General features: G+C 38.7%; 1 protein-coding gene across 4 annotated transcripts; it reads right to left on the bottom strand.

Annotated features, from left to right (window-relative positions):
* Position 1: 1 nt before the first annotated feature.
* Positions 2 to 26,957, bottom strand: intu (inturned planar cell polarity protein). 4 transcript variants are annotated; one of them, XM_053629551.1, is made up of 16 exons: positions 26,547 to 26,957; positions 22,493 to 23,064; positions 20,160 to 20,245; positions 15,881 to 16,084; positions 11,860 to 11,978; positions 10,544 to 10,633; positions 9,983 to 10,060; positions 9,073 to 9,256; positions 8,740 to 8,793; positions 8,564 to 8,626; positions 7,437 to 7,682; positions 4,653 to 5,144; positions 3,907 to 4,001; positions 3,415 to 3,604; positions 2,329 to 2,471; positions 2 to 231 (listed from the first exon to the last, which is right to left on the bottom strand). In XM_053629551.1, the coding sequence occupies exons 1-16, from the start codon at positions 26,636 to 26,638 to the stop codon at positions 120 to 122; spliced, it is 2,820 nt and encodes a 939-aa protein (XP_053485526.1). In that variant the 5' UTR covers positions 26,639 to 26,957; the 3' UTR covers positions 2 to 119. The 4 variants fall into 4 exon arrangements, with proteins under 4 accessions (XP_053485526.1, XP_053485527.1, XP_053485525.1 ...); XM_053629552.1 differs by having other exon boundaries at positions 2,329 to 2,468; XM_053629550.1 differs by lacking the exon at positions 26,547 to 26,957 and adding an exon at positions 24,594 to 25,101 and having other exon boundaries at positions 2,329 to 2,468.
* Between the last annotated feature and the right edge of the window lie 1,043 nt (positions 26,958 to 28,000).

Below are 28,000 nucleotides of genomic sequence, written 5' to 3'. Positions count from 1 at the left end.
ATTAAAGGACCCTGAATTCAGCCCTTTATTTAATCCATCGTTCCGCTTCAGTGTCTCTATTCCTCGTGAAGTGTTATGCAGGTTTTTAATATTAAAGTGACCCAGGAAGCCTGAATAAATCACATGGCCAGGCCGAACGAGAGCCTGAAGGCCATCTCCACAGGGACCTCCGGTATGGAGTCGTGGAAACACACGTAGAACTCCTGAGGGACGGGTTCTAGCACCATCCTCCTGCAACACAGAACAATGAAACGGGGGTTGTAAGTCCTGAAGGAAAATCTCCACTGTCTAAAGTGATTGTCCAGCAAACAGGAAATCAATTACAACAAACAGGAAATCAATTACATCAAACAGGAAATCAATTACAACAAACAGGAAATCAATTACATCAAACAGGAAATCAATTACAAAACAGAAAATCAATTACAGATGCCCAAAATGAAGTCTGAGAGATACAGACAAAGGGACATTTTGTGCTAGATAAGGAAAGCGATTGTAATCCTGCCCAATATAAAAACATCTTATTTGTAGTTTACCTTAAGGCTCTTTCATATGTGCTGCTACAAAAAGTGTTTTTCAGCTCAATAGCATTGTCTGGTCATTATACAATAATATAATTCCCATGTAAAGAATTCATTATACTGATCAAATAAAATGAACACAATGCATTTAGAGTTGGTAAACATGCAGTTTCTACTCTGCACACTGATCACAGATTTCACAAATAGTTGTTTTATGGCAGCGGTAAGAAAGTATAAGTCTGAAGTTATAACGTAAGGTTACATTCAAATTATGCTGCACTGCAAAAAAAAAAAATGAAAGCAGGTGAAATGATCTTTTTATCTACAGCAGTATTTCCTATTATTACAGTGAATAAAATATAAACTTAGTATAGATTGTCTCTATACATGGAGATGATATATATATATATATTTTAAAAAAGACATTTTTAAACTAATTTCAAGCTTGAAATCATCTTGTGCAGATATTTCAATAATATTTCTAATTTTAAGCTTTTATTTCTAGAAAGAAGCAAAATGATCTGCCAATAGAACAAGAAGTCATCCGGTTAAAGAAACAAACAGAAACCGACTAAATAATATTACATTTAAGTTATAATCATTACATATTAAAAATATTATATAAATTTGCCCTTATTCAAGATACCTGATACAAAAATATCAACCAGTACATTTTTAGTCTGTAAACTCAAACGCAGTAACTGTTTACTTGTTTACTGGTGCATCTGACTGCTGATGTGTGTATGTGTGTGTATGTGAGTGTATTCACTGAGTATGCACTGAAGGATTAACTGGTGCATCTGACTGCTGATGTGAAGTATCCTTGTGTGTATGTGTGTGTATTCGAGACAGCTTCAGTCTGATTGCAATAGTTGGAAAGTTGGAATGTAATGGATAAAAGCATAATGCAGTGGTGGAATGTAACTAAGTACATTTACTCAAGTACTGTACTTAAGTACAAATTCAAGGCACTCGTACTTTACATGAGTATTTCCATTTTATGCAAATTTATACTTCTACTCCACTATACCACCGAGGCTAATACTGTACTTTTTACTCCACTACATTTTGTCTCACAGCTTTAGTTACTAGTTACTTTTCAGATTACAATTTTTCATACCCTTCCTGTCCAGTGAAAACTGCATATCTCTATACGTTGTGCTTTTGAATGTTTGTGATACACTGAAGGATTAAGTGAAAATTGTCCTACTTCTTCATCTAAAATGAATTATTTAAACCTCCACCCCATTGGATTAGAGGGAAAATGCATCGTCACCAAGCTGAAAACAGGGCTGTTTGTCCGAGCTCATGAAAAGTCGACTTGTTTAGAGATAAATGGTTCTCACAGCACAGCGACACGATAAATATTTAATGATCTTATAGAATGTCATGCACCGCTGTAGATTAAACTAACAAACATTATATAAGAAAACATTATATAAAACATCTACATCAGTAAAACGCAACATACGCATTAATGCAGCTGTAATATTAATCCAAAAACACCATATATAATAGTAAAACACTGTCAGGGAGCATTTTACTGCACAATGGGCACGTTTACTTTTGATACTTAGTAGTACATTTTGCTGATAATACTTAAGCGAGTTTTTGAATGCAGGACTTTTACCTGTAGTGAAGTATTTTCATAGTGTGGTATTAGTACTTTTACTTTACGTAAAGGATCTGAACAACTTCTTCCACCACTGGTGTAATGGCTGTAGTTTTGGATACTGGATAGAAAAGCTGTACTTATAGCATAAACTTTATATAAAACACATCAGGGAAGAAATATGGAAACATGTACCCGATAACCCAGTAGGTCATTGTGGGAGCAGGTTTCTTTTGGTCGGTCCAGTTCTCAGGTTTGCACTGGAACAAAATGCCATGTTCTTTAACTGGACCGAGGCCTCGAGAAGTGTGGGGCCTGTCAGTTCCTCTTCTGTCCTGCTACAACACACACACACACACACACACACACACACACACACACACAATATTTTCAGAGTGGTAATGGGTGGTGATCACAGAACCCTGCCGTTCATTATTTTCCTATAACAGCATGTCTCAGTGTTTTATTCCTTACATACTCACAGTCTCACAAATCCACACAAACACACAAACACACTCTTCTACCTTCCATGTACGCATTACAGACACTTTTCCCTCTCAGATCTACACTACACTACACACACACACATATGCACAGGCACTGCATACAAGCAGTCTGTTCAAACCTGGAGTTTATAACTGTGTGCTTATAGACACACACAGAAACACACACACATATAGACACAGACACACGCTCAACCACACACACACACACACACAAAAACACATATAGACACAGACACAAGCTCAACCACACACACACAAAAACACACATATAGACACAGACACACGCTCAACCACACACACTCACACACAAACACTTATAGGCACACACAGAAACACACACACATATAGACACAGCCACACGCTCAACCACACACACACGCTCAACCACACACACACACGCACAGACACTTATAGACACACACAAAAAGAACACACACACATATAGACACAGACATACGCTCAACCACATACACACACACACACAAACAAACATACACACACACAGACACAGACACACGCTCACACACATAGACACAGACACACGCTCAACCACACACACACACACACACACAAACAACCACCCAGACACACCTACACAGACACACACACACTTACCCACACACAGGCACTATCTACCCACCCACCCACACTTATAGAGACAAACACACACACACACACAGAAACACACACAGAAACACACACAAACACGCACCCACACTTATTAGACACACACACACATATAGACACAGACACACGCTCAACCACACACACACACCCGTGGTAGCAGGCTCTGCTGAAAGGCGTGGCGGATGGACAGGCAGCAGTGGTGGAAGTTGCGGATGAGTTGAGGGTGAATGGAGCCGCTGAGCTGTGATTCCTCTCTGTGTGTGGGCGTGATGAAGATGCCCTGCACCGTCTCCATCAGAATATAGTGAAAGAGTGTGTTTTCCAAACCTGCCGTGAGCCTGCACACACACACACAGTTAATCAACACTGTTCTTTAAAAAAAAATTATATATATATATATATATATATATATATATATATATATAGATAGATAGATAGATAGATAGATAGATATATAAATTAAAAAATGATTTTTTTTTTAATTCACTGCCATCAACACAAAGTCCTGGGATATAACCCATAAAGAGCTTTAAACTCCTGCACACAAAAACAGTGCTGCTTGTGCAAGGTTACCTCAGGAAGGCATTTATTATATATTATTCAGAATAAAAATGTCCTGGCTTTTTTCACCCAGACTCACTTCAGCGTGTTCTGCATCTCCTCAGCCTCCCTCTCAGTCAGACTCTTCTTCAGAGAACCCAGATAGAACGGATTGGGCTGCTTAAGTTTGGGAATCTGCAGTAAAACGTTTATAAAACACAGACTTGTTCAATAAAGCTCATCGGATTTCAAGTTTTTGAACACCCGATGTTAATATATTAGTTCCAGTTAAATACTCCACAAATTGAAAATCTAAACAGGAATAGGTAGAAATGAGCTGAGAATTGTAATGAAATAAAAATCTAGCTCAGCTGGATCACTCTAATTAGGCACTTTGTAACACACAATATACAGTATATTTGTCTTACCGTTGATATTGTAGTGTTGGAAAGTTGGATAAAAGTGCAGAAGAACAGTGTGGTAGGATGTTCTCTCATATCTGCCTCATGCTAACACCTTTATTGTATAAGTCTAATAGTTATAGTTTTGAATTTAGAGGTGAATTTAGGGTTTTCTGTTCTTTTGTCAGCCCAGGGAAACATGTCCAAATTATTGTCGATAGTAATCACACAAGAATTACAGATGAAGTAAAGGTTATAGATTAGAGGTTAATATATGCTGGAGGATTTATTTAAATTGGATCAGCTCAGTGCATGCTTTGGTGTTTTTTTTTGTCTTAAACCTTACTACAGAAGACATCGAGGGACGAAACTTTTTAGAACATATTCACCTTAAACCCATCAAAAACCTCAGGTCATTAAATAGTAGAAAGCTTAAACGTCAAACCTTAAACAGTCCTCCGCTGCCTCCACTACCGTCTGATCCCCCAGACCCCAGCGAGTCCCTGCGGGTACCAGCAGATGGCATCCTCAGCCCAAAGTCACCCTGTTCGCTTCGGCCCTCACTCCCACTGTCCGACACACTCCTCTGTGGGCTCGGCTTCCTGCCCTTCAGCCCTGACCCCGCCTCTCTGAACAGGCTTCGACCTATTGTGCCGGGTGATGGTGGCTTGATGGCTGCCGTCAGCCGGTTTAGGATGGGTGAGCTGCCAATGATGTCCTGGCGGTCGCGCCCACCGGAAGGCAGGAACCAGTCGGCACAGGACAGGGAAGGAGTAGGAGGAGCTGACAGGCGTTCTTCAATTGCAGACTCGAGACTTTCCAGCTGCAGGAGAGTCGCTTTGACCTGGTCGACGTAGATGCAGTCAGGACCAGGAGATCCAAGAGCGAGAGACGCACAACCACCGGCTTCCAGCAACACACACTGCATATAATGTCTCTGAAAATATATAAGACACAGGAAAAAAGAAAAATGTTGAATGAATAAATTGTGATGCGCAAAGTGAATTGACTTTTCTTGTTCTCGTTGTAGTCATTTATATCATTTTAATATCTATATACATTGATTCATCTTAAGGTATAGGAGAAGGAAAATCACTAGACTGAGAGAAAGAGCGAGAGAAAGCCCACTGAGAGTAAGCTAAAGAGAAAGGATTGAAAGAAATGCGAGAGACTGATGGGATTAGAGCACAAAATAAGAACATGCAGTGAAAGCAGCGTGGCTAAAGTGTGAGAAAGAGAAACAGCGCTCCGGAGAGAGAATAACGCTGCACCGCTGGAGATCCAACACTCTGCACAAAGTTCTGACAGGAATGTGCAGCAATAACACTAGCAGCAGGGAAACATAGCTACAGGCGGGGCAGCTCAGAGGATATTGGATAAAACAGCATGGCATCACTGCACACACACACACACACACAGGTAACATTTTTAAATAATTGTATACCTGGAGTGTTGAAAGCAAAATACCTGCCAATGTGCTTTTAGAGTATTTTTAAAAATCTGAATATGTTTAAATAGTTTCAATTGGCCTGGGGTGTTCATCATCAAAGACTTTCCAATGAATAAAAGCCATGAGACATGTTAAACTGTTTGATTTGATGTGTCTCTGCAATGCCTTGCTGAACCTCGAGAGAAGCTCGAGAGTAAAAGCTGCTCTGAAGAGAACAGACGCCTAAAAAGACCAGTGTCTTACAAGAGCAAAAGAAATAGAGGCTTAAATCAACTATAATCCATGGAACGGCATAAAGTTACTGAAAATATCACGGACTAGAACAGAGATATAGAAGCCCAGGTTGCTTTGATAGATGCCTTCAGCTCGTCTGTATTGTTGGGTCTGGTGTCTCTCATAGATTGTCTATGGGGTTCAGGTCAGGAGAGTTGGCTGGACAATCAAGCACAGTAATACCACGGTCAGTAAACCAGTTACTAGTAGTTTGGCACTGTGGACAGGTGCCAAGTCCTGCTGGAAAAGGAAATCAGCATCTCCATAACGCTCATCAGCAGATGGAAGTATGAAGTGCTCTAAAATCTCCCAGCAGACGCTGCATTGACTCTCGACTTGAGAAAACACAGTGGAGCAACACCAGCAGATGACATGGCACCCCAAATCAGCACTGACTGTGGAAACTTCACACTGGACTTCAAGCAACTTGGATTCTGTGCCTCTCCACTCTTCCTCCAGACTCTGGGACCTTGATTTCCAACTTAAATGCTAATTTTACTTTCATCTGAAAAGAGAACTTTGGACCACTGAGCAACGGTCCAGTTCTTTTTCTCCTTAGCCCAGGTAAGACGCATATGCACACATTAACATACTTTTCAGAAGGTCGACATTTCTGTATTATAAATTCTTTATTCTAATACGTTGAGATACTGGATTTTTGATTTCCATGAGCTGTAAGCCGTAATCATCGAGATTAAAACAAAAAAGGCTTGAAAAGGCTTTTCACATGTAAGGAACCTAGAATATATGAAAGTTCCACTTTTTGAATTAAATTACAGGAAAAAAAATTACTTTTCCACAACATTCAAATTTTTTTTACATGCACCTGTACATAGATTTTAAAAACAGATTATATACAGTAAATCTTCATTAATGTTTTGTATGTTAAATAACAAATAAATGAAAAACATTCAGTAATTCCATACAAAGTTTTACCAAATAGTTGGTAAGCATGGATTTGCCTCAGTTATTATTTTTGTAGTGTACTCTACAAGTGGACTTGCAGATGGATTTTTCTCTAAAATTGAATGCTGCACTTGAGTTCCAGATACTGTACTGTGTATTTATTGTACTGTGTATTTACTGTACTGTGTATTTATTGTACTGTGTATTTATTGTACTGTGTATTTACTGTACTGAGTATTTATTGTACTGTGTATTTACTGTACTATTTATGGTACTGTGTATTTACTGTACTGAGTATTTATTGTACTGTGTATTTACTGTACTGAGTACTGTACTGTGTATTTACTGTACTGAGTATTTATTGTACTGTGTATTTACTGTACTGAGTATTGTACTGTGTATTTACTGTACTGGGTATTTGCTGTACTGTGTGCACCGCTACATTTGTTCTTTGTTCTTGTCTGCATGTTTGTGTATTTCTGTGTTCAGAGCCTCTGTATTGTCTTGTATATGGTTCTTGTGCAATATTGTTTCATGTCACCCTTCAGTGAATGTATATAGAGATGAGATGATGATGATAAAAATAAACCCGACCCTCACCAGACCCACAACGAGGAGGAAGAAGCGGCCGTGGGACTCGCAGTAGCCCGGCCGGGATGTGGAGGTGGAAGTAGAGGTAGAGGTGCGGGACTCGGGCTGTGAGCGGCGCTGCAGGAACACCTCCCTCCACACCACCAGCTGCCCCACACGCTGCTCTGCACCCAGACACAGCAGACAGTAGTGCTGGCAGTACAGACACACGTCCAGCAGGTCCTCTTTAGGCAGGTGGTTCGCTATCAGATAACCCTGAGTGGAAAGAGAACAGGTTTAAGGCTTAAACAACCTGCAATGACTGTGTTTATTTCTTTAGTTTCGCTCTTATTTTGCGTTTGCATCACATTCGGTTCAGCACTCCTGCTCGCTATGCTCACAGCAACGGCCAGAATCTGTTCATTTTCATGTTCTTTTAGTTTTGTACTAAAAATATGAGGCTAATGCAAATAACAAAAAAAAATATATCTACCAATTTAGCATTTGTTCAACTCCATGTCTAAATCATCACACACACACCCACCTTTGTCACATTGTACAGTATTGTCTACATACATTTAAGACACAGTTACCTATAAACATAAACAAAGGAACTTCAGAGAAAAAAAAAGTGGCAGCCATCTTGAAGAAAGAATCACATTGGCCCAAAGTCTGAAGAGTACATTTGCATTTGAAGTTATTTGGATGGTAATATAGTTTCAATGTGTATGTTCATTTAAAAAAAATTAAATACAGACTTTAATATATACTAATATAAATATAAATATATAGTTTAAATACAGTATTGCTTCAATGAAATTGTCTAACGTATTCATAAGTTAAACAATGTCTTTTAGTCTATAGTAATACAGTTTAGAGGATGATATTTATAAAGACTTTGTTCACCCGATGGCTAATCTTGGGTGATTTAGGCTGATTGGTTATATTTTTTGGACCATATTTGAATTTAATTTTGCTCAAACGATCACTTTAAAGTAACTGAATCACCCTCTCCGTCTTCTCATCCATAATTTAACCCATCCCTTGTACAGTAGTTGGCTGGCATTTACACAGATCAAGTCCTGCTTATTGTGAATATTTCCATTGCTACAGAATTTATGAAAGCTGTAGGGGAATCCAGTGGGAGACAGACTCACCTTGTAGAAGAGACAGGACCCTAAAATGACGTACAAACGCCTCATGCCATAGAAGTCTTCTGACTGTTGAAACCAAAAACAGTTTAAAAAAAGATGATTGGAAAGTACTTTTGCTTCTATTTATATAATTAATAATGAAGAAAAAGGAAGAATAGCCATTATTTTCCCCCACTCACCATGTCACCAAAGTCTGAGGACTCAAAGTCTGACAGAACAGTGTCCACTTCGACCTGTGAAGCCACAGAGAGGCACGTTAGCCACAGAGAGGCACGTTAGCCACAGAAAACACACTTCCTTTAGCTGTTTTTAATCCATCAAGCTGCTGCAAAAGCCTGTAATTATACTGTAAATCACTTTTAACATTCATATTATATAACAAGCATGTGTGGTGTCTATTATCAACAATATCTCCAGTTAGCTTGCTTCTGTTCAACCACTTCCTCTGAAATAACACTTAAAATTTTTACTACAAGTTTCTCAAAACTTTTTTTTTGCATTAGAGGACATGCCTTAATGTCTGGCGGTAAAGTGAGCCAGCGCATGGCGGGTAAGTCATCTAGGAAGAGGGTCCCAGAGATGTTGGAGGGGGAGGAGCCAGGGCTGTCACTCAAACGAGAGGGTTGGATGAGTCTCTGGAAGAACAGGCAGAAGAAATGATCCAGCCGAGGTGCATTCTCCACCTCACAGAAGGCACTGCGGAGAAACGGAGAAATATTTTATTTCTTTTGTTGCTGTTTCTTTTTCCGGTGCCATAGTGGTGGTGGTTTTGATGCAGTGGGTAGCTTTGAAGCCTCCCTGCTCCAGGGTCTGGTTCGATGCTGAGCTTGAATTACTGTCTATGTGCCAGAGTTTTAAAAGTTTACCCTGTGTACATATGGGTTTCCTCTGGATTCTCTTTACTCCCAACTCCCAAAAACATGCTGCTATGTGTATTCACACTTCCTGACCAGCGTCTCAAATTTTAAAATGTTACATTTGCAACACTGTGTAAGCCAAGCTTGAGAAATATAGATAGACACTGTTTGCCATAAAAGGCCCATTTTAACAATGTTCTTGCCTTTTCCAGGACATTTTTTCCAAGCTTTTCTCAGATTTCTTTTAACTTTCCAGACTTTCTACATTCAGTTTCCTGCTAAATTACTTCTATTGCCACAACAAAGCTACAAAACCATACAAATACACTAAACCACACAATAACAACTGCACAAACACTCTCACTCTCTCTGCCCTCTGCCCCACCCATCTGTACACACACACACATAAGCAAAAGCCGTGTTCAGTTCTCAAGAACTATAGAAGGCAAAAAACAGGCATTAACAGTGTTCTTATCAAATTGGCCTAAATAGAAAAGAAGGAAGAGAAAATGAAACCACTCAAATAGGCTGATGTTTGTGTACAGTGTAGAGGAACAGCACCTACCTGTGCAGAGAGCCGTACATGACCCTGAGAGTTCGCACCAATCCATTTATAACGGTCTGCAGATGCAGCAATGGCACCCTGTAGGACAACACACATCACTGCAAAATACTGAAAAGCCACAACGATGCCAAAGTTTATTGACTAGATTAGTGACAATTGTTCAAGATGTCCACCCACCTTCAACGTGTTCAAGGCGAAGATGTGTTAGTGTCTATAGACTACAGTAATTTACACTGTGTCCTAAATCACATCAGTAAGTCTGTGTGACATCACTACATGTGTGATTTTAAGTAGATGCTCGCGTAAAAGATTTTGGGTGAGACAGACGTCCATTAACTTCATAACTATATTAGATTAGCCTCGTATCTGCAGTGCAAAACTAAAGAACCAAACATCAGACAAGAAACAAATGTTTTGGCTGATAGACTTCATTTCAAGTGAACAGGATAACTCTGTTGAAAATTTCACTTATCTCCAAACCATTCCTTTAAACGTTTATGGATGAGAATTAAATGCATTGTAACTGTGGTTGGTGTGAGAGGATCGTAGTCACATGACTACCTGTCAGAAGGCAGACCGATCACCAGCAGATTCTCTCCTTCCTTCCAATAACCCACATGGACCAACTGCTTTCTGAGTAATAGAGATGAACTACACACACACACACACACACACATCATTCAACACTCACGAGAGGAAAATACTGAAGTAGTTCATGGTTTATGCTGAAAGCATTTGGAATACACATATGTTTATTTAGTTTGGAATTCACATACGTTTAATGCACATCATCTTATTTTGCGTTTGACTTATCTCCAGTAGGAAGTAACCTCAGCATGTTTTCCAGTTACAAAGTGGGAAACAGCATGACTGCCTCCATTAAAACTTGCCTTTTATTTGTTCTGTCCAAGCACTGAAACCTCATGAACTAGCAAGACGCTAGCAAGTGAGATGTGCAATTTTTTAAAAACTTTGATGATGTATTTGCAGATCTCAAATCGCCTAACTGTATGGTTAATGTTACAGACTTAACCAACTAATATATCTGTATGTTGATGAGCTAAAGCTACTATAACCTTATTAAAATCTATAGAAACAGTACTTTATTTACAGATAAATCATGATACTAGAGGACATTTCTACGATACACGATACGCATCACGATATATAGTTTAGCTAACAAACTGTCTGCAAATCAGTAGTAAAATTGTTTGTTTTTTAAAAAAAAAAAAACTTAAACTGACTTTGATGGTATTTTTCTTTAATGCCTACAAAGACAAAGATTTTTTTTTTAAATTATGTCAAATCAACGGCATCCATTCAGTACAATTTAATTTGTAATTATTAAAAACATTTAAAAAATACATTACCATACCAACGATATCTCAGAAAACTGTATTGTGTAATCATTTATCACAATATCGATATTATGTCAGTATATATCCCAGCCATATTATTTACTGCTGACTGAGTGAGCAGCCACGATGATATGATGTTAAAACCCTTCCTGAGATTCTGAATAGTAAGTTAAGAGGATGTTTTCTTATGTTTTTTTTTCATAACCAGAATTCGGAAATTCTGAGTAAAGAGCTTCAGCCAAACGGAGCAATAGTTCAATGATCAAAACCTTTAATCACGAATAATAACTAAAACACAAAGAACAACACTTTGATTATATCGATAAACTCATTCACAACGACCCTTAGATTTGCCGATAGGTTCTACTACATCATAAATAAATAGAAATACATAATTGTGTTCAGCTCAAATAACTGCGCTTGGTTCATTATGTAAGAGATGTGACAGGCCCACAACTGATTTAATGATCATTTGCTGTGAATGGATGTGTTTCAAATGTAAAGAAGTCATAATGTTACCTGACTATCTGTCCTCCAGTGACGTTCTCCAGCATGTCACACAGTGTGAGGAAGATTCCTCTCACTCCCTTCAGCTGTGCTGCTGCCTCAGACACTGGGTACTGGTACAAGATCTCCTGCTGCAGAGAGACAGTGCAACACGTCAATGCAACAGCACTTCAATACAGAGATACCAGAGGTGTTTCTGGAGTTTATAAATGAACAGAGAATTTCCACAGAGTGCCTATTTGTGTCTGAGTCCAGATGTGCATTCGTAAAGAACTAGCGAATTCAAGCTTTCAGTTTGTGAAGAAGAAAACACACTACAGTTCACAATGGGAAATATGGAAGGCAAGGTTATACTAGCTAACAAATAAGACGAACAATTTAGCTAGTTAGCTCATAGCTTTTTAGTCTTTCATCTGGACGATGTAAAGGTACAATGACAATGAAAGCGAGACAATCGGCATTTTTTTTCAGACGTGTACTAAGAAAAGGCTTTGAATGACTAAACGTAAACTGTCATTACACATAGCATCAACCGTAAACAAATTCTGCTATCCTGAGAAATCACAGTCAACACAGCATTAACCAGAGCTGTCCTCAAATGTAGACTTTGTGAACTTACAAGTCGTAAAAAACCACCGTTCTTATAAACACAGTGAACACAGCCAGATTTAAATGTAGCTCAGGATTAATTTGCCACATTGCTTGAATTTTAAGACTCAAAGGGCTTAGCAAGGGACCTCAGGCTCGGTCAATGGTTTAAAAGTGCCACAGTGACAGCGGTCATGGCACATGCATATTAAAATGACATAGCTGGGCTGCTAAAGATTTACAGTACTGAGCAAAGGTTTTAGGAACCCTAATTTTTTTCTAGCACAAAATTAAATGTAACAGAAAATGTTGGTATGTCAGTAAAGAAAGCAACATATTACGTAAGAGACACTTTTCAGACAAAACACACAATGAAGGCTGCTGGGTTTTGCTGCAAAAATAAGAAGCGACAGTGAAAGTCTCCAGAAGAACCGTGGCTGATTCTATAAGATCCTCAATAATGAAACTTACAGCTCATTTCCTTATAAAACTGCACACATTGTTCCTGAGACTATTTTTTTTTTTATCACACTAAATATTGACTTTGTTTCATTTATTACTGTTTACCGCTCTTTATAGTATTTTATTTTAAATGTAGAAACATTTAATGTCATTATTTTGAAGGCATCTTTGCTCTACAGCATTTCTTTGCATGTGTCTAAGACTGTTGCACAGTACTGTATAAAGGTTTTTGTTGTTGAGGCACTAAACAATGGCCTACCGGTTTCATTCATTTCTATTTGTGTTTTAAGTAAAGAATGAATATACAAGTATCACCATAACCCTGGTTCAGAATGTACTAACATAAAAACAAGCAGTTTTCCACAGAATTCTGTTTTATAGAAACACGCTCTATAAAAAGAATCTGGTCTAGTTTAAAATAAAGGAGAATGAAGAATGACGTAATGCTGATTCATTCAGAGAAGATGAAAAGGTGGGGACCCTTTTTTACTGAGTACTAATTAGTATGCATAACAGAACACTTCAACCTTTTAGAAACCTGAAGGACACGTGTGTGTGTGTGTGTGTGTGTGTGTGTGTGTGTGTGTGTGTGTGTGTGTGTGTGTGTGCATGCACAAAACAAGATCAGGATTGAAAAGAACAATGAGAAAGGGTCTCATGGGAGCACAACAGAACATGAAAACACAAAATCCTTAGGCACGCACACACACACACACACACACGCACACACACACACACACACACACACCCCTTCTATTGACACAATGTAAGCTAACCTTATCCTTAACCTCAGTTCCCATACAGAAATCCTTTTTAGATTTTCAAATAAAACAGTCTTTTTTTTTTTTATTAGCAGATGATTGTGACACATTTGACACTATCCCATCATTATGAGGACATCTGGTCTTTTTTGCTCCTCACAAAGATCGAAATTTATATGCACGCACACAGACATAAACACACAGAAGCCATGCACATCAGTGTTATGTTTTAAACTGCATAATTGTAGTGTGCATAGTGTATTCACACTGGGACATTTAGTTTAAAAAAAAAAAAAGTGTAAAATGCTGGACATTTTTTTGCACTCAGCAGTCCCAGCCTGCTCTACACAGCAGAGGAGCTTAGATCCATCAGAGGTTGTAGCGGTTTAAATTGAAGCAAATGAGGAGTAAAACATTTAAGAGAACATTTTGGATGTTTAAATTGTCTGTTGTTCATGTAAAGGCTGTTTAATGATGTGAATAACCATAAAATATTTGATCAGGTTGGTTTAGCTTTCAATTTGTGATGTTATGACCAAACAGGAATGTATATCGGGGCTCACCTGCTGGAGCACTGGATGTGGAACTAGGAAAGACAGCACGGTGAAAAAAAAAAACCTCCAGATTTCTACACATGAATCAGCTTGGCTTCTGCAGATGATGGAGTTTATCAAATTACATGCATTTCTGTCAATTATTTAGCTGAAGGTAGCTCATCAAGTCCACAAAATGTTTAAAGATGAATAATCAGAACATGATGAACATGTTTATTCTCTGCTTCAAGTTTAAAACTGATGTTTTTGTGTTTGTGATGCTAGTCAAGAGTGGTAACGTGAAGCGCGAAGGCAAAAAAAAAACCCCTCAACACTTCAAATTTAAGAGTCCTAAGAGGAAAGAACTGCATGAAACTGGACCTTCACAAACGTTAGTTGAATACTGAATTTGAGATATAGACACTGAGCAGGGAGAACAGTTGGACCGACAGGAAGTGAAGCTCATGAACAAGTACACACACTCTGCAGTAACGGTGCCATAAATCAACTCAGTTCAAATATTCACATTTTGGAACATTCCAATAAATCCAGTTACAACACACTTCACATGCACTCAATAAACATCACCTTCATGCACTCTGCTTTATATTGTGCACAATACTGTCATTCGGGACATGTGCACACGTTCAGTGTGAGTGATTTACAGCTTGAGACTGGACTTTAAGAGTTTGGAAATATTTCAGCTGAGAGGTTCCAAGACTCTCAAAAGTTTCACTGCAATTCCAGCTTTGCATAAATTTAAATCGAAATAAGTGTTTCATGGCACTAACAAGACCGACTGATCCTCCCAGGAGCAGATGTTATTAATAGACTGTCAGTGTGATGTTATAAATGATTCAGGACAAACCCATCTCCTGTTGCTGTTGAGTTAAGACACTGTTCTATGCAGCTGATGTGTGCAGTCATTGCTGCTGCAGCTCCTTCTGGTAGAAATTAACCGATGAAAGGTCTAGATTATGATGTGGGGCAGATTAATTGGACATTTTTTTAATGTTTCCAAAACACTTGCTGGTACAAACTATTCTCTAATAGCACTGTTGGGCATAATTCTTTGTGATTTAATTAATAAGCATTAACCAAGGAGACATTCAAGAGATATATGTACATCTTAAACCACAATTAATATACAAGCGCTAATTTTCCATCTACAATCATTCTGTACACAATACCGGCAGTAACACTCAAATGTACAACCATGTCAATGAAACATGATGGAGTATAGCCAAAGTTGGGCCAACACTGACGTTAGTTACACCGCAGGTCAATAAAATCATGACATGTGACAGTGTATTCATAATAAATAGCTAAACAGACATAATAATGATTACATTACATGAATTAACTGAACAGTAACATTGTACATTACTCAAATCCAAATACTCCTCTACCAGACAAATCACAGGGGTATTTCAAGGTCAATCTAAAAAGGCACTAAATTCATTCACTGTGTTGTTGAATCCATGGTTTCAAACCATAATATTTTTTCTCTCTGGGCAGTGCTGAAATCATTTTTGCCAAATGAAAAACAAATGCACAGATGTCTGCAAACAATTGTAACTTTCTCTGACTTGCTCTTGTAACGCCTCATAAAATGAAAGCACACTTTACTTTTTTTCCGACTTTCTCACTGAACGTACAGAGATGATTGAAGACAAGAGAATCACTGACCTCCTCCTGAGGCGACTCAGAGTCCAGTTTGAGTGACAGGTACATGATGATGTGAGGAATGTGTGCTACGCTCATCTGCAGCTCCGTGGTGTCCTCACCCCAGAGGAGACGCACCAGCTGGCTGACGGGGGCGGTGGGTCTCGGTCTCGGCACCTCTGAGTCCATTACAGTGCCTGCAATGCCAGTCTCCAGAGTCAAATGCACCTGAAAAATGGTCAAAGAACAGGAGTTAACAGTCACTTATCATCAGACTGTAGCACAAATAAACAAAACAATACTTAGAATCTATGGCATTCAATAATAAGTAGCTAAGGCTGACATAATGTCCAAATTGACATATTATCCAAATTCAAAAATTCTCCTCTAGCAGTTAAATCACTGTAATATGCCAGGATAAAATGTGGCCTAAATCTGAAAAAAGGTACCAAATTCATTCACCGTGTTGTGTTAAATCCAACGTCCCAAACCAAATTTTATTGTTTTCTCTCAGGGTAGGGCTGCAGTTCAGGAATGTTTTAGGGAATTTAGTGAGGATTTAGCAAAAGAGTGAACTGAATGCTGAGAAAAGGCACAGAAAAGGAAAATTTGACATACTACTGCTGTGCCCTGGAAAAAATTATACTACTGTACAGCTATTAAATGGTCATTTTGAGGTGATGGGGAAAATGATGTTGCATCAATGCTATGAAAAAGCCAAATTCAGTTCTTTTTCAGACTCGGAGCAGAACTGCAGTGAGTGGAGCATAATCTGAGTGTGTGTATGTACGTGCAACAGTGAAAGCTGGACGGAAGAGAAGAAATGGTTAACAACACCAGCCGTGTACTGGACATTCATTACACTTCATCAAGAGATTATTTTATTCCAAGTGGATAATGCTTGGATCTGCCGCACTTTTGATTCCAGCTGATGGTGCCGAAACCATGTTTCCACACGCTGACCAAAAATAAACCAATGTGTTCAAAAAATAAATAAATTGGGGGTTGGTTTAAGTTAGTATTTGGCATATTAGTCACAAAGCAGTTCAAATGCATAATACATACTAATAACAATTAGAGTTTACCTCAAATGCTAATCAAATGGTTCAAGATTATCACAATTATTAAATTTTGTCTGAAGACAAATGACTTAGCTGAATAACTGTAATAACTTTAATAATGCTGCCACTTACATTTATTCACTGCTGTAAGTCAGGAAAATACTTTCAGACCACATTCCTAAGATACTGAACTTTTCAGAAAGCAAAAAGGCAATAAAACCTCTGAATGACAGGCTAAGGTGTTTACCAAGTTCCAACCACGGACTGTGAGAGTCAATTGTGTATACAGGAATTTAATTGTGCATCAAAAATGTGGAAGAATTTTGTCACTTTGTGCGCTGAGCCTTGACACCACAATAAAACCACTGAAGAGCAGCTGAATGGTGAGAACTCCACGATCACCCACAGGCCTTTAGCAGAATTCAATAGACAGAAATGGGCCATTTCAATTCATGCTGAACCTCTTTGACCTCAGAATAATGTTTTTTTTTTTTTACCAAAAAAAGGTACAATTCAGCATTTGCTTTTTGTGCACTGGCCAAGAATATAGTTCTGTGTTTTTGTTGGTGATGTCACTATGGATAAGAAATGCTGGCAAACATCATTTTCAGTCCATCGTTGTTAAAACACCATACTGGTCTGGACTGTCTTCGTCTCAGCGAACTCAAAACAGCACACAGCTCTTTTAACCAAATCATGGCGACATTCTGTCATTTCACAACAGTAAAGCAGACCTGAGAAAATGAAGGAAAAGTCTTTTTGTGCCTCTTCTCTGAATCTTTTGAGGTAATTCGCTTTAATTTCACTCGTCCTCTAATCTGTCCCTGTCTTCCCCTCCACTTCTCCATCCGCAGAGTAATAACACTTTTCCTGTGGCCTCCAAATGTGAGTTGCGCCATAACCACCATCGCTACACTGGCGACACAACCATGTAATCCACATTCCGATGTTTTTCAGGCTGCTGAGATGAACAGAACCAGCTTGGGGAGAGATCAGAGGAAATGCTTTCTGGGACACTAGCGTGCATATAGAAAAATAAGATAATTTCACGTATGGATGAAAATGCTTTGAAGCAATCTATATTCCTATATACAGAACTTAAATGTGGATTAACAAAACATGAAATAACTTTGGTTTAAACAAAAAAAAAATTATATATATATATATATATACACACACAAGCACAGATGATGTAACCGATAACGTTAGGGTGTACAAACCGGGCTTTATCTGTTACCTGAAATCATGTTGCCAAGTACAAAATACATGCTCAACTAAGTTTCTCTGACATGCTCTTAAATGCCTCATAAAATTAAAGTGCACTTTATTTTTTTTCCTCCTCTCCAGACCTCCCATTAACTCATGTAGTCACCATATGTTACCCTGGCACGCAACTTTCTGAATTCTAATTTAGCTACTCTGCACTTTAGAACCAGAAGTCTGTGTTTAAGGGATTAATTGGTTTTGAGTTGCTTTAAATAAGACATTTTAATGAACCCTAATCTTTTTCTATGAGCACTTGCTGAAAAGGGCTGGTTGCTGGTTCAGATTTAGATTTTTATATATATATATATATATATATATATATATATGTATATGTAATTCCGCAGCAAAAATAATTTTCCACGAACCATTTAGAAAATCTCCCACCCATTTTCAAAACAAAATAATCTCTGGATGATTCAAATGATAAAGTAATTTCCCTTATTTATAGTGAAAACTTCCTAAAATTGGATATAGTGTGCAGTGATTTCCTAAAGGCAGGTTGAAACTATTTAAAATACACTGCATAGTAAGGACCATAGGGTGTAGCAATATCGTGATGGACTAGGCTGTATTTAGGACCTCTGCCCATTTACAAATATCCATTAAAATTGCAGAGGTGACCTCCAATGTATAAGGGATTTGCAGAAGTTAGCATGAAGCTATACATTTGTGCCTCAAGTTTTTCAACCCCCTCAGCTGTTTCTAATTGAGTTCCTCAGGTACAATTTATATTCGGTCGCTGTTGGAGACTAGCGTGCTTTCTGTCCATCGTAGAGGCTTTGCTTAAAAAACCACTTATAATGCCCCAAGAGGTAATAAAACACTGAAGGTAATAAAATACAGAAACAAGTAAATAATCTACAAAATTTGCTCTTTTGAATCTTTGAGGATTTTAAAAAGGGCAGTAAATACTGATCCACTGACACCCATAATAGTACAGAGGGGACCTCATGAAATCTCATGAAATGTCTAATGTACAGCATCTGTAAATAATTTGAAGTTAAGTTTTATAGTCGTATTATGGTGGTGTTCCTCAGAGTTGTGGTAAAGTAGGGGTGTGGGTTTCCCAGCAGACTTTATTGACTATTATGGGATGTAAGAAATGATTACCTAGGGATGGTAGTATTTGTTGTAGATTTTCACATTGAGCACTGGAATGCCAATATAACCACGATAGAGCATATAAAGAGTGACAAATTAAAGGAGCAACCAAAATAAAGTATCTAAGTAAAGTGCTGAGTCACCATATGCACAGATTCTCTGGAAATGTACTGGAGCAATGATGAACACCATTTTACCAAAAGATATATATGTGAAGGTCACAGTATATGATTTACATCATTTTCATCCTCATCAGACCATTCAGTGAGCCCTCATGCCCCGTTTATGGGGGTGGAGCCATCCTGGAAGATACCACTGCCATAAGGCTAGAAATGTTTCATCATAGGATAAAGATGTCAATCAGAAGAACTGCAGAATTGTTTTTCAGTGACCGTTCTCTCTAAAGGGACAAGTAAACTCAAACCATGGCAGCAAAATTCAACGGCATCACAGAGCCACTGGTTTTTCCTTTAATTTGTCACCCATCTGTCTATTGTGATTGCGATTATTAGCCTGAACAGTGAGTTAATGTGGTATGAATGCATGTTCTCATTTTTGCGTTCTCAGAAAAATGTTGTTTTCTGTTCAATAATTGTGTTTGAATGGTCTCGTTTCTCAAATGTTTTATTTCAAGTGAATGAGTGTGTGTGCGATTGTGCCCTGCGATGGATTGGCACCCCATCCAGGGTGTCCCCCACCTCGTGTCCTAAGTCCCCTGGGGTAGGCTCCAGGCTCCCCACGGTACAGAAAATAGATGGATGGAGTTTGCTATTCAGCCTGCAGTGCATAGACGTATTCATACCTGTGTCCTATCCCACAAGTTTGAGGTATTTTACTTCACCAACTTGCACGCGCACACACACACACACACACACCTGTGTTGGTCCAGAAATACAAGACAGAACTCTCTCAATATTCTCTGATGTAACATCCACGTCGTCAACAGCTACAAGGACGTCACCTAAAAGAATAAAAGATAAAGCTGTTAAATATCACCTATATCGTCTTCATTACAAACAGACTACACCTTCATTCAGCGCTCCATATTGAAAGCATGAAAGTGTTTTTGTTTAGTAACATATGGAAAAGCAACTATGATTCTCTGTTTTTCAGATACACTAACAAAGTCCACATATCATCGTGCTTCTGCAAACCAAAACCCAGCTCCACCTGCTTTTCGTAGATCTGTACACTCCTATCTCGGTTTTACAGATTTCCCCTGCGTTATTTTAAACATTTAAATAGCCTAATTGCTTTAACATGGCCAGGAATTTCAGAGCCACTTGTAAAAAGCTAGCTTGTGGTGATTTACTCAGTTGTGTAATTCCTTTGGAATCCCTTTGGTGTGTCTGGAATGGGACACGTTGAACTACTGCGGATTTCGCTTGCATGTCATTTCATGTGGATGAAAATGTCACAGAAAATTGGGTGTAAATACACGCAACACTGACATTTCCTTTACTTTTCAGAGATTTCTGGATTCTTCCAGTGTAACTACTACAAATAAAAATGATAATCGGCTACTGATCTCTATCAAACATTAGTACATTAGTATATTTTAAAATGGATAGTACAACACACAATCCTGCACATTGTTACATTTACATTTTAACTTAGTCATTCTGAAGTAGGACGTTGGTCGAAAGCTTAAAACCCGCACATCTGAGACAAATCAACGTCTGATACCGAATCTCCCAGTTAGTTTACTATACCACAAAGATGCTTTGATTTGTACTCAATAAAACCTCCTTTCATCAGCTCTACTATCAGATGCCCATTGTAATATTGTGAATAAAACATATATTAAACAAAAAAAGACATGCTGCTGATTTTTACTGCAAAGTTCCAAGCTAAAGCACTGAGTCTCAACGAGTGCCTGGAAAATATCAAAAGCTGGAAAACAAATCATTTTTTCCAATTAAATGAGAACAAAACAGATGTTATTCTCTTTGGCCCACACAAATCCACCAACAGAATAATAAATAACATCAGACCACTGTCACAATGTGTTAGCCCTCATGTTAGAAACTTGGGGGGTATTTTTTACTGCTAAACTCAGACTTCAACCTTAAATCAAATCTGATGTCAAGAGAGCAGCTTCTTTCTTTCAAGTTTTTACTAACATCAAAACATTTATTTCTTTTCATAATCTAGAGAAACTTAAACATGCTTTTATTTGATCTCATCTAGCCTACTGTAATGATTACTATAAAGGTGTATACAATAGGGATGTCACGAGAACCGATATTTTGGTATCAAGTCGGTACCAACATTCTTAAAACGTGACGGTACTTGTTTTTCTGCAGTAGCATAGGAACCGAGTCTAATGGAGGTACCGTGGTTGCAATTCTTCAGGACCTGATGGGGGGCAGCTAATACGCGCAAGTGTTTTAGTCGGTCCACAAGTGGTGAAGAAGAAGAACGCCTACAGGCACAGGGGAAAAACTACAGAAGATTAGCTTAGCTTAACAAGTTTAGCTCCGCCCCAACTCATTGAGAGGAAAAGAGAGGAAAGCTAGTATCAGTTTCTGGTGTGCAACTCATGCTATCCTTCATTTCAAACAAAGCGAGGAAACACCTGGAATTTGGCGAAGCACCTGAAAGACGGTCCTATATTATGTTTGTTTGAGGCAGCTGGCGTTGTTTCCGTGAAACCGGCTAACGTTATGCTCCATGTAATGTTAGCGATAGCCAGTTATTTGTTAACGATGCTAACACATTGCAATGTTATAAACTACCTCCGAATGGGCCACCATGCATCGCCATTCAGCCCGTGTCCTGTCAGCTAAATGTAGCCTAATGTCACTTATAATTATTTAAATGTTCATGCTATCGTGACATCCCTAGTATACAAGTCCTCTTCAGTTATTACTGAATGCAGATTGTAGACTGCAGATCATTGCTAAGAAAAGGAATGAGATCACCCCTGTTTAAGCCTCTCTCCACTGGCACCCTGTCCATTACAGTATTACGATTATTTTATTTGGGGCTCTTGAGTGAAGCCACAGAAAACTGGTAATCATAGACACAGCCATCTGTGGCTCAGAGTCCAAGAAAGCAAAACTGACTGGTGAATAAGAGGGTGAAGGGTGAAGGAAGACTACGCATCTTTTAACTGACAGTGCTCTACTTTATTTAGTAAGTAATTCCTATGACAGATCAGGTCAAACTTTGTAAATGTAATGCACTGAAGCTTAAGCCTCCTTACCAATTAAAATCTGTGCGCACTTGCTAGCAGGACTATGAGGTACCAGTCCATGAATGACAAGTCTCTCCCCATTACAGCTCAAACCATCTCCACCCCGGAGGACCACTCCCAATAAGGCCTCCAGCAAGCCCCCTTTCTCTGAGGGAGGAGGAGAAATACTGCCCAGTCGTTTAGGGTTGATGTACACACACACATCTTTCAAATATGGCTGCTGCACCACCAATCCTGTCCGCTGCCCCGACTGGTTCTTCAAAATGGATGCCGGTTGTTGAGAAGTTCTGCCGTTTTTCCCATCAGCCCTGCTTCTCTGAGATGGACGTCGTTTGCGTCCGAGGATTTTAGCAAGCTTCTTGAATTTTGGTTGTGATTTCCTGCTAGAGTCTGCACGTTTTTTGCTGCCTTTGTCAGTGATGATTTCGGCCTCTTTTTCGCTGAAACGCACATGATTGGTGGCAGCAGACTGACTGGCGGTGATGTGAGAGAGTACAGCTTCTTCTTCGCCCTCACTCAACTCCAGATAGAAGAGCTCACCATTCTTTTGAACGTCGTCGAGCCACTCAGGCTCGAGCTCACTATGACAGAAAAATATAGACAATAATTATTTCGAGGATTCCCAATGTCACACTATCACTTCATGTATCATACAGTGCTTTCTATATGTTATATTACTATTATATTCTATTATTTTACAAGAAAGGATAAATGCCTGCATTCAGCCTGTTTCTATGAAAAACAGCCAACAGGCCATAATAGATGTAGTAAAGGTCTATGACTGTAAACTGCCGTTCAATTTTATGAACTATCACACGAACATACGCTTAGCTGAAAGTGATCTTCCATTTCAGGCTGCTTTTCGGCTCTACAAGTTGCATTAAGTGATGGTCTTCATGTGTATACTACCAGTAGCTGTATAAAAGTCAGAATTTTCTGACTGAACTCAATGACCCAGTTTAAAATTAATAAAAATGACAACATGAGTCCATCTGATACACCACACACTGACATTAACCCATACTGTTTTTACATTTTCCCCTCATTTGCCCTCTTCTAATAGTCTTTTTTTTTTTTAACCGCACCACAGTTCTGTCTGGTAGCACAGGGTGAACTTCCAGGGTGCATTACAAAGTGTAAGGCCTGTTTGAGAGAAACCTCGCACACACCACAAATCCTTTCAGCACAAAATGCTCTAACTCTGCAGAAAGTATAACACCAAATATGCACCTAAACATAAGCTGTCTTCCCTTTCGCTTTAAACTGAACCACACCATTTCTGTGGTGAGCTCTTAAAAAACCATGTCCATGAATTCAGTAAAGTTGAGGAACAGCATGTAATTATTTATGAAGGATGCCTTTCTAAATTGGAAGAACTTTTCTTTAAAGTTGAAAGTCAGGAAACAGGAACGAGTATTTTATTATTTTATTAAAAGAGGAACGGGTATTTTATTATTTTTTTCATCCAGATTATCTGGACCAAGACTACTTGGTAAATGGTCTGCACTTATATAGTGCTTTAAAAAAAAGTGGTTCCAAAGCACTTTACACTGTGTCTCATTAACACACACACACACACACCAATGGTAACAGAGCTGCCATGCAAGGTGCTAACTTGCCATCAGGAGCAACCCTACGATTAGTGGACACCCCGCTCTACCACCTGAGCCACAGGCACCACTTGAGTGTGTTACATTATAGTCTGGATCATGAGGGCAGTGGTGGCTCAACGGTTAAGACTCTGGTTTACTAATCAGAAGACCTACTGATCAGAAGGTCTGCCTCTGTTGGGCCCTTGAGCAAGGCCCTTAACCCTCCCTGCTCCAGGGGCACCGTATCATGGCTGACCCTGCACTCTGACCCCAACTTCCTAACAAGCTGGGATATGCAAAGAAAATAATTTCACTGTGCTATAATGTATATGTGACCAATAAAGGCTTCTTCTTCTATTATGAATGATGCACTAAGGCTCAGAATAGATGGAACAGATCTGAGACACAAAGTTAATATGAAGGATGTATGTAATATGTGATGTTTGATCAAACCATGCACATTTTTTAGATAAGCACAACCCCCCGCCCCTCCGCCCCCCATTACTGCTGGCTCTTACTCTGAATATTCGGAGTAACTGGATGAACTGGACTCTGCATCACTTCCATCGCTGACTTCAGCCACATCATTTTCTTCGTCTTTCTCACTCAAAGTGCAGGCGGAATTCTTCTCAAAACGTGCTCCAAACTCTCTATAGGCCATTACTCCATTTTCCAAAAGCCTGTCAAAACTTCACTTGTTTTCGCTCGGTTTTTTTTTTCTTTCAGGATACGCTGGGTTTTTTTGCATAGTTATGAGAAGTGAGAGGAACTCGCCATGTTGTACACATACGGGTCCTTGACGGGGGCGCACGTGACAGGTTATCGACGCGTGATTGGATAAGGCTGGGGTTGCTGTAGCAACGTGGAAGCTTTCGTTTGTGTGTACATCACGAAAAAGCATACAATTATGTTTATGGCTGATAAAATAAATGTCAAAACATTTTTAAAAAAACAAAACAAATACACTAACAGTGCTTGGATTTGATTAATAATAAATAATCAATAAGCAGCGAGACAATTTACCCATGATGCATTGTATGCCTTTATGCCTTATAGAAACCGCTGGTGATGGCGGAGTTTACTTTAAAAACAAATAATTAAACACAAGTAAACTTTCATTCAAATGTTTTTTAATGTTCAATAAAAGCAAATATACGTTTGTAACCCAAAATTATGTAACTGTACCGACTGTACCGATAACAATAGACTTCATATTTGATCTGGATGGTTTTAAAACTCATTCACTGCAAAAATAAAACAAAAACAAACGCGTTTTTTCTCGGATTTTTATAGGATTAAAAACATTTCCCGACATATGTAATATCCACATACTGTCTATTAGGCCTACATTCAGATTTAAATCCACACGAACATGTGAAATCGTGTCAAATAATAAAAGTTAAGCAGCGTTTTCTTTCTTCTTTTTGTTCTTGTATTGATGTAAACACCAGAAAGAGCTCAGGCTGATTACCAACACATTGTTGAAGAGGGTTGTTAGATCAAAACAGCTGTTAATGTTATCACCACTGACTTGTAGAGTAAAACACTGACTTGTAGTGTAAAATACTGAGCTGTAGAGTAAAACACTGACTTGCAGAGTAAAACACTGAGCTGTAGAGTAAAACACTGATCTATAGAGTAAAATACTGAGCTGTAGAGTAAAACACTGATCTATAGAGTAAAACACTGATCTATAGAGTAAAATACTGATCTGTAGAGTAAAACACTGATCTATAGAGTAAAACACTGATCTATAGATTAAAACACTCATCTGTAGAGTAAAATACTGAGCTGTAGAGTAAAACACTGATCTATAGTGTGAAATACTGAGCTGTAGAGTAAAACACTAATCTATATAGTGAAATACTGAGCTGTAGAGTAAAACACTAATCTATAGAGTAGAACACTGATCTGTAGAGTAAAACACTGATCTATAGAGTAAAACACTGCTCTATAGAGTAAAATACTGAGCTGTAGAGTGAAACACTGATCTATAGTGTGAAATACTGAGCTGTAGAGTAAAACACTAATCTATATAGTGAAATACTGAGCTGTAGAGTAAAACACTAATCTATAGAGTAGAACACTGATCTGTAGAGTAAAACACTGATCTATAGAGTAAAACACTGCTCTATAGAGTAAAATACTGAGCTGTAGAGTGAAACACTGATCTATAGTATGAAATACTGAGCTGTAGAGTAAAACACTAATCTATATAGTGAAATACTGAGCTGTAGAGTAAAACACTGATCTATATAGTGAAATACTGATCTATAGAGTAAAACACTGAGCTATAGAGTAAAACACTGAGCTACAGAGTAAAACACTGAGCTACAGAGTAAAATACTGAGCTGTAGAGTAAAACACTGATCTATATAGTGAAATACTGAGCTGTAGAGTAAAACATTGATCTATAGAGTGAAATACTGAGCTATAGAGTAAAACACTGAGCTGTAGAGTAAAATACTGACCTGTAGAGTAAAACACTGCGTATAGAGTCAAACTCGTCCAGGTCTGTGCAGGCAGTTCTCAGGTTTTTCCCAGCGGAACAGATAGTGAACATGATGCTTCATGCTTTCTGTCTCCGCCTGTTCAAATTCATCAATTAAACACCACTGAGGTGACTCAGTGACCACGCCATGGATAGTCTCTCTCTCTCGCTCACACACACTGACTCAGAGTTATCTCTCTCTCTCTCTCTCTATATACATATATATAAAAAATCAAGTGCACACACACGCACGCACACACACAGACAGTAGCGCGGTATAGTTAGATAGACAGAAAATGTCCCGAAATGTTAGACAGTTCTCGACTGCAGACGGTTTATAACTCCCGTTAAATAAAAACCGAACGAAATGACTCGTGAGTACTTCTCCAGATCTTTTCTGTTGCCTTCGTTTTGGTTAAATCTCCCTCATACCAACTGTGGGGAGAGAGAGAGAGAGAGAGAGAGAGAGAGAGAAAAAGAAAGAAAGAGAGAGAGAGCGAGCGCAAGTGAGAGAGCAAGAATGAGCCAGGGAGAGAGTGAGAGAGAGAGAGAGAGAGAGAGAGAGAGAGAAAGAAAAAGAAAGAAAGAGCGAGAGAGAGTGAGAGAGCGAATGAGACAGCGAGAGAGAGAGAGAAAGAAAGGAAGAGAGAGAGCGAGTGAGAGAGAGAGAGAGAAAGAGAGAGAAAGAAAGAAAGAAAGAGAGAGAGCGAGAGAGAGAGAAAGAAAGAGAGAGAAAGAAAGAAAGAAAGAGAGAGAGAGCCAGAGAGCGCCCTTTCTCAGCTAGTGCTGGAACTCAGTCCAGACTAGGACAGCACTCAGGCAATCCGGCCCAAGCAAATTATATCACAACAAAAAAAATCACAAAAGAACATCGAACTCTATTTGGATCAGAAAACAGATTACACACCAGCAGAAACTCTCAGTTCTGGGAGATCGTAAATTAAGGAAGACATTAGGTGCTTCTCATTTCTTATTTGTGCATCCTCGTTTCCTTTCCTCGCCTCCTTTCCTTGCATCTTAGCTCCACCCCTTAGGATGTGAGGGAAGGATTCAAGGATGAGATGTGAGGAGAGAGGAACCGAAGAAAGTCAAATGGAGTATCCTTGCTATCTAAAGCGTCACTTCAAAGCGACGTCAATTAATAATGACTGAGCTCAGCTGGATGACGTCACTGTGCTTCAGGGATCTGCCATAATGCTTTTTTTTTTTTTTTGATGTGCCGTTATGTTGTTGGTCTGGTTAATAAAGCAAAATGCACTGATAATATGTGAAATGTCTCGGTTACTCAACAATTAATTAATGAACAATACATAAATTATCGCATCTTTTGTGCAGATTCACATATCCAAACATGCATGGATCAATTAATTACAATACTCCTTATAAGCAAGATGGTTTACGATTTATCCCCTGTGTGCCCTTTAATTAAAGAAG

The sequence above is a fragment of the Ictalurus furcatus genome, chromosome 7 (genome assembly GCF_023375685.1).
Source record: "Ictalurus furcatus strain D&B chromosome 7, Billie_1.0, whole genome shotgun sequence".
Taxonomy (NCBI): Eukaryota; Metazoa; Chordata; class Actinopteri; order Siluriformes; family Ictaluridae; genus Ictalurus; species Ictalurus furcatus.
This window is presented reverse-complemented; position numbering and strand designations above follow the sequence as displayed.

Coding starts and splice junctions, on each gene's coding strand:
- intu (XM_053629549.1), bottom strand. CDS start 24,736: ATGGCCTATAGAGAGTTTGGAGCACGTTTTGAGAAGAATTCCGCCTGC. Junction 11,979..15,880: donor CTGAGTCGCCTCAGGAGGAG/GTCAGTGATTCT, acceptor GTCTCTCTGCAG/CAGGAGATCTTGTACCAGTA. Junction 3,605..3,906: donor GAGATGCAGAACACGCTGAA/GTGAGTCTGGGT, acceptor GTGTGTGTGCAG/GCTCACGGCAGGTTTGGAAA.